Consider the following 8,204-nt stretch of genomic DNA (forward strand, 5'->3'; position numbering starts at 1 on the left):
AATATGAGTTCAACTTTAAAATTAGATTTTATTTCTTTTTACTTGTTAAACATTGTGGTTTGTTTATTTTATTTTTTAACCAACTTGGTTTAGTTTATTTCTTTAACAATATAATTTGTTTTACTTCAAAAATATATGAATAGATAATGATTTAGATATAGAAAAGATGAACGAAGAATGTATACAACAAGAAATAAAAATTGATGAACTACTCATTATCATTGTAAGAACATCTGTATATTATCATAATCATTTTTTATTAAGGAGCCATTTAAAAATGGAAATTTTCAAAAATATATGTAAAATGTAAAATAATTACAAAAATACCTTAATAAATCTCATTTAGAATAATACATTGTCACATTATTAAAATTAAAATATACCTTAATTCTAAACTAAAATACCTGAAATGTAAATAATCCTAAAATTCTGTTTTTTCTTATTTTCCTGCGTTTGAAAAGTAACTTTTGAATTACTTAAAGCATCTCCAATAGTAGTATTCTTTAAAAGTGTTAAATATTTTCACATCATTCAAAGATATAATATTTTATTTTATCTTTCTTCCATATCATTTTTAGTTACAGAACACATTTATTTTCCAAAAACAAAATTTTTAAAAATAAAAAATTTACTTTCATTTTGTGATAAAAAAAATTAAAAAACAAAAGTGTTACAGCACCATAACTTTAATATAAAAAAAAATTAAACAAAACTTATATAAATATCTTTTTAGATTACAATATACATGCACTAAAACTTTACTACACATGTATAAAAACTCATTTTTTAAAAAATGATAGTTTGATAGAGGAAAGGGAAGGGGAGAGCATCTTCAGAGTAAAGCAAATAGAAGTTTATAACAATTGGTTGGCAATAGTAAATGGGTATCATTATTAATTTTAAGATTAAAATTTATTAGAAGTGAAGGCAGGACAAAATAACGATTCAACAAAGTCTGAATGTTTTATTTTGAATTTCAAATTAGCACTATACAAAAATCACAACATTTTTGTCCATTTCTTTGTTTGAGAGTTGACCACCTTCCAAATCATATGCTCTTCTCACTTCCACCCCAATTTTACCAATTTTATTATGATTTTAAATTCATATTAACTGTATAGCTTTAAAAAAAAAGCATTATTGATAAGAAACTGAAAAATCGTTCATCTTGGTGGTAATCTTTAGTATCATTTTTTTTCTTTTAAGAAAAAAAAATAATAATAAAGTGAGAGTAGTATTAACAAACTTTAAAAAAGTATTTGTTAAGAATTGAGTGACATTGTCACTTTCGAGTTTGGACTCATGAAGGGTTCTATGATATTCATAATTTGTATACTCTTGTTTATGTAACATGTATTATTATAACTTGATGTTAGACTTATGTTACAATTAGGATAGATTTATGTTGGACTTATTTTACAATTTAGGTTGGATTTATGTTGGACTTGTGTTACAATTAGGTTGGATTTATATTGGGTTGTAATATTGTTCAGAATTGAGTGACATTGTCACTTTCGAGTTTGGACTGATGAAGGATTCAATGATATTCATAATTTGTATACTCTTGTTTATGTAACACGTATTATAACTTGATGTTAGACTTATGTTACAACTTAGGATGGATTTATGTTGGACTTATGTTACAATTTAGGTTGGATTTATGTTGGACTTATGTTACAATTAGGTTGGATTTATATTGGGTTGTAATATTTTGAACTAATATATTAGCCGTTTAGGTGAAAAATTAGGTTTTACTCTTGGATTGGATTGGATGGATCCAATCAATCCAATTAATATTGGATTAAGAATATTGGATGGATCCAATCCGGTCTAAAAAATATTGGATCAAAAGTATTGGATGGATCTGATCCAATACAGGGATTCATTCATTGGATGGAACCGATCCAATCCATTGTTTTATTAGATCGGTTCGGTTGAGCCTGCAATATTGGATTGGATCGGTTGGAGAAATCCAACATCCAATGTATAATTGAATTGGACCTGGATGAGTCTAAAAATATTAGATGTGATCCAGTGAACGGACTCTAAATTAAGTTGTACTTTGGCAACCATTTATCATGAAATGGACCAATGGTCAAGTTTCTTACCTTTTATGTCTGATTGGAAATCTTGTATTTTAAGATGATTTTTGAGCAATTACCAAATATTGTCGTTACTCTAAAAGAGTATCTCTTTGATGTTGAATTTAACAATGCCTGCTTGGACATGTAGTTTAGAAGATCACAATGGGTCGGAAAGTTGGTACTCTTCGAATTAATCCCAAGAAATTTGGCTCTCTACACAAACCCTGCATGAAGGAGATGATGACCTTTCTCAACTGCTTGGCACTTAACCACAACAGTGATGAGAAGTGTGTCCGAAATAAGGAACTTCTAAATACTTGTATGGATGCTCAGGTTGGTTTCTTGTATTTGGATTCTGCATGTGTGTGAATTTTTTATGCTTAAATTTATTTGCAATATAGCAAACTTTCATTTTAGGACCAGCTTTAAATCTTGAGAGTTTTATATTTCTTGCAGAATAACAACAGAAAGCCATTGGGAAGCATTAATTACCATATGCAAAGGCTTAGTAGGGGAAAGAAGTAATTTTTGGATTTTCTATGTAGCAAATTTCAACTAATTTAATGGTTCTTAGGAGTCATCATTTCAGACATAAAGAATTATCATTTTGTTTTTTGCACCTAGAAGGATATTCTTTTTTTTTTTCTTTTTAAATATCTTCCATTTCCATTTCGAGGAAATGTGCTAAAAAGATCTCAAATTTTCAGTCCTTCGACTAATGCTTCTTATGAGATTTTGAATAATTTGTAAAACAGAGTATATGCTGATTATAGTAGGGCTGAACATCTAGACCCGCAAATCCGAAAACCCGACCACCCGCCCCGACCCGCTTCCGAAAAAAGCCAAAAAATTTAAAACCCGTGTAGTCGGGTCGGGTCTAACCCGAAAATGCTCAACACGGGTGTCGGGTTCGGGTTTTAAAATAATGCATTTTTTTATTCGGGTTGTAACCCGATACCCGAACAATAATATTAAGTTTAAATTTTTTTTATTACAATGAAAAATAATATTAAAACTTAAAAGTTAAATTGCTCTCAGACAGAGCAAAGTGATAATATATAGCTTGGATCGTTTTCATGAAAAATGGTTGCCCATTTATTTGGTTCTCTCTGAATGTTTGTAGAACCAATGATTTCCTCCTCTCAGCAGCAACAACAACAAAATAAAATAAAAAGAGTATATTACCATTCGTTAACTAAATCATAACCAAAGAAAACCGGCAGCTGCTTCTTCTTCTCCGGCGGGTTCTCATCTTAGCGGTCAGCTCAGTCAGGCGAACTGTGCTGCCGGTGCCTCTTCAGCTCCTCATCCCTCTTCTATTTTTCTGAGATCTGACCGCCGGTGCCCCTACCCGTGTCCGCCCATGCCCGCCTGCTCACTGTCGAGATTTGTTCTTGAGTTCTCCTCTGTCCTCTCATCTCTCTTTTTTAGTTTTATATTCATAATGTAATTTATATTATATATACTGTAATTTTTTATTTAAACTTATACGTTTTATATTATACATTTTTCAGTTTTTTATATTATACATTTTTTTATATAAACTTGCTGAATAGAAATAGAAAAATAGAAAAAAGATGGTATTTTTAAAAATCAAGTTTCATTTTGGCCTAAAAATAATCATTCGGACTGCCTAATTAAACCCGAACCCGGACACATTAAACCCGCCAAATCCGACCCGAAACCCGCCGTACCCGACCACCCGAAACTCGGGTTCGGTTACACATTTCAAACACCCGAAATCCAAAAACCCGAACCCGGCCACCCGAAAACCCGAAAACCCGACCCGTGTGCAGCCCTAGATTATAGAGTGAAGTTGTTTTTGAAGAAGTTTATGTGAATTTACTAGTGCATGACATTGTCTTTTCTTATAGTTTGTTGTTTTCCCTTGTGTATTCAGTGAAAACTGTTTAATTACTAGTAAGTAATGAGAATTAATGGTAAGGTATTTATTTTTTTACATTTGTGTACTTTGTTAAAATTAAAAAATGGAGAATTTGATTAAATAAGAGATAAAAAAAAATGAAATACTTTTCCTACCAATTTTTTAAGGGATGTTATTAAGGGTAATGACTTTTATTTATTTTTATTTTATTTTTTGATATTAAAGTTTTATTGTCTAGTTTTTTGGAGCATTTTTTTTATGTTATTCATAACGTTAATGTTGCGGCTTATGGATTGGTTTAGCATGTTTTTAGGATAGACAGTAAATTTTTATAGATAGAAGGAATCTCATTTTGGCATTTGAGCACTTTTTTCTCCAACTTATAATTGTTACCCTTACAAAAATATATATACAATGATAATTTTGTCTTTTGACATATATATAATGAAAATTTTGTTCTTTAAAATATATTTTACAAAATAATTGCCATATGTTATAGTTTAAGTCAAAAGAATAATTTAACCAATTTAAGCATTTGATTACGTTTTTTGATAAAGTAAACAAGATACATCATTATTAAATTATTTAATTTTCAAACAATTTTAGTAAACAACATATTACAAATATTAATTTCAATTATTCTTCATTTATTCTGTTACATTTTTCTATTAATTTATTCCGATTCTGAATATTGTGTAGTAAACGTGCTATAAATTCCATTAAGATAATTTGATTTTTATCAAGGAATAGGTGAATTCTCAGTCCTCCACGAAAGAGGAGGAAGCCACAGAGGGAACCATTCCCATTCCGTAAGGTCAATGCTTACAGGGTGAAAATTCCTGTCATAAAAAAACATTATAAAACTAGTACTTGGTCTTTAAAATCTCTGGCAACCGCCCCACTGTTGCAAGTTCCTTGCTCATGGTTAATACCTTCATCCACATTTTTATCATATTAGATGCAATCTCAGGCGAGATCCTCTTTGAACGCAACATCTTCACAAATTCTAAGATTTATGGACAAATTTCTTTCCAAACCATCGTTTTACTCTAATTTGGACCAAGTAAAATAACACTATGTGCTTTGACTTGAATATTTTTCGTTGTTTCTTCTTATCTTACCAAGACCAAAAAGAGCCTTGCTATCAATGGCTTTCGAAATTCCATGTTGCACTAACAAAGTCTTTATTTTGATCTTCCAAAGGCTACATTTTCTCAATTGAACTTATTCACCTCAAAACTTGTAGAAACTATGCTTGATTCATTAAATTCTCTTAAAACTCCACCTTGGTTCTTGAAAAGTCAACCCCCACCTAAGCTCTGATACTATTTGTTGTAATTTAAGATAAATCACACTAATCAAGAACATCAAATTAAATAGAGAATGAATCAAAAGTATAAACCAAATCAAGATTCAAAACTAATACTTATGCTAAAATGAAAAAAAACACAACCATTATTGCTAGATGAAATTGTGAATTACACAAATTGTATTGGATAATGAAAAATGCATATTATGTGGTTCAAACTCAATTGCGTCTACTCTAGGAGGGAACAAGCACTATGCCTTTTTCTTTATTACTTTCAAGAATAGAGTTACAAATAACCAAGATTACACAAATAGTTCTTAAAAACTCAGCTCATAACAGTACATCAAAACCCTCTCAACTCCCTTGGAGGGAACCCAAAACTCACATGGAGAAACACAAACTCACATGGAGAAACACAAACTCCCTTGGTGTCAAGTCTTGCACCAAGCACCTCATGGGGGTTGGGAACCTTTTGTTGTTTAGCTTTCTTTCTTTGTATTTCCTTCACATATGTCTACAGAGCTAAAATCATCTATGTTCCTGGAAATCCCTTAAAACCCCAATAAGCTCTTTAGGGGGGTGACCAGGTGACTTATGAAGCACCTTGTCACCAACATGATAGGGGCCCAGCTGTGTACTCCCTTGCCCTATCAAGGCCATATATTAATAAAACGATGTTTATCCATGCTTCTTGTGTATGCTTCTATATGGTCTTTGTGATGCCTGTTTGTTGCCTTTGTTGGGCCTTTGCGTGCCATTTGTCTATATGTTTGCTTGTGGGTTGAGTGAGATTGGTCTTTGGGGACGCTTTGTGTTTGCTTGCTCATGCTTCTTGTTTGCACTCAACATGTGCAAGACATGTATCGTGCCTAACCTTTGAACTTGTTTGCCTGCAGGCGCATTTAGGCTGACTTGCTAGCTCGGTGTGCCAGCAAGTGCCGCACGTTCCACCTACTTGGGGGTGTCCAAATAGGCGGCCTGTGACACTATACAAGGAACCTTTTTTATTTCTTTTCTTTCATTTTTCTATTTCTTTTAGAGAGAGAGAAAGAAGATGAGAGAGAAAAATAGGCCAAGTACTTTATTATACAAGGGAAATTTGATTTTCTATACTTGCATATACCTAATATTTTTTCCCTAAACTAATACTTTTCTACGACCACTTTTCCAAAACCCCAAAAATACCCCTCTCAAAAACTTTTTTTTTCAATTTTTTTGAACTTTTAAGGGGTCGGGTCCGATGGGCCCGATGCCTGTCCGATGGGCATTTTTTGAAGTCGGGCTCGATGCCCGTTGATAACTCTAGAAATTAGAGTTATTTTTCACATTTTTTTTTAACTAAAAATTGGCTTAGTTCTTAAATTTTTAATTAATTGAGTAAGTTTTTAATTATTTTTGGATTTATTAGCCTTATATTTATTTTATAGTTTATTATATGTTTTTATAATTATTTTATGATAATATGTTATGTGTTATTTATTTAAAATTTTATTTTAGTTTTTAATTTATTTTATGTATTTTTAGGTGTAATTGGTGGTAAAGATTAGGAATAAATTGGAGAAATATTGAAGAAATGGGGCTAAAATATAATTTCAAAAAGAAAATCTGATGAGCTTTTATGCAAATCCCACTCTCGGTCAAAGTCAACAGCCAATCAGAGTCGTCCGCCTACAGATCTAACGACCCAGGTGGCGAGAGAGATGCACCCCAGACAAGAGAGAGTGAGAGCAATCTCCTCCTGCTGCTTTTCTTCCACGCGGGGCCCACGAGCAGCTGCCAGCTTCATTCCGCGTGGGACCCAGCCGTCAGCGCCCAGCCTACCAGCAAGCGCCACGTCCCGCCTCGTCAACCTTCCCAACGAACCAGCTCGCGCCAAGTGGCACCTGCAGAAGAAAAAGAAGAAGAAAGAAATGAAGTGTTAATTGATTTATTTTATCCGAAAATTATATTCACAAACACCAAAAATTGCATTTTCTCCCACATATTACACATAAATACTCTATTTACTCTTCCCAATTTATTTCACCTAAATAAACATTCCTATTTTATTTTTTACCCCATCCTTTCACTACTTTTACATCCTTACAAAACATTTATTTTTTCCAATACTCTTACACATACTCTATTTATCTATTCTCTTCCCAACACTAATTAAATTAATCATTTTATTTATTTATTTTGATTAATTTAATTCTCTAATTTTGCCTATAAATATGGTGTTGGAAGACCATTTCAAATCACATCTCTTCACCATCCCTAAACACCTCTTCAACCCAAAACACTTCTCCATTCCACACTCTTCATTTTTACCATTTACTTTCTACCATCTTTACACTTTGAAGAGCATGTCAAGTATGTTTATCTTTTGTAATTTTTATCTAGTTATGAGCTTCTAATCTTTTTTCAAGATTATTAAGATGATGATGAAGCAAAATGTAACTAGATAGTGTTTATGTTTGTATGTTGATTTCCCATTTGTGCTATAAAGTTCATGGATTTTTCTATCAAAAATATGTCTTTTTCATCTTCAATATCATGTATTTTTTATTGTTAAAGCATATTTCTACTTAGTTCTTCATTATGCAAAAATATAATACTCTTTGATTAAATGTCTTTCATTAAATTGTTTACATCTAATTCTTAGAATATAAGTGTTATATTTTGCCTAAACATAGTTTCTTTGATTTTGTGTAGTTTCATTAAATTGTAACACATTTAATGCTTAGAAATTATACATTTTATAAGTGAAGAAAAATTCTACCTTTTTGAAAATAACTTGTACTTAAATGAAAAATATATTTTGGAAAATATGGTGAGATTTATTTCAACTATATCTAAAACTTGGGAATCAATATACTTATAAATATTATTGAACTTGCATTTTGTGGATTCTAATATCTTAATAATCTTATTTTACACATCTCAT

General features: G+C 31.4%; 1 protein-coding gene across 1 annotated transcript; it reads left to right on the forward strand.

The window, feature by feature from the left end:
- The first annotated feature begins 2,208 nt into the window (after positions 1-2,208).
- On the forward strand, positions 2,209-2,873 carry LOC133032947 (small ribosomal subunit protein mS37-like). The gene is made up of 2 exons (XM_061107435.1): positions 2,209-2,417; positions 2,541-2,873. Exons 1-2 carry the CDS (start codon positions 2,247-2,249, stop codon positions 2,607-2,609), a joined length of 240 nt encoding a protein of 79 aa, XP_060963418.1. The 5' UTR covers positions 2,209-2,246; the 3' UTR covers positions 2,610-2,873.
- Positions 2,874-8,204: the final 5,331 nt, after the last annotated feature.

Source organism: Cannabis sativa, unplaced genomic scaffold (genome assembly GCF_029168945.1).
Source record: "Cannabis sativa cultivar Pink pepper isolate KNU-18-1 unplaced genomic scaffold, ASM2916894v1 Contig1, whole genome shotgun sequence".
NCBI lineage: Eukaryota > Viridiplantae > Streptophyta > Magnoliopsida > Rosales > Cannabaceae > Cannabis > Cannabis sativa.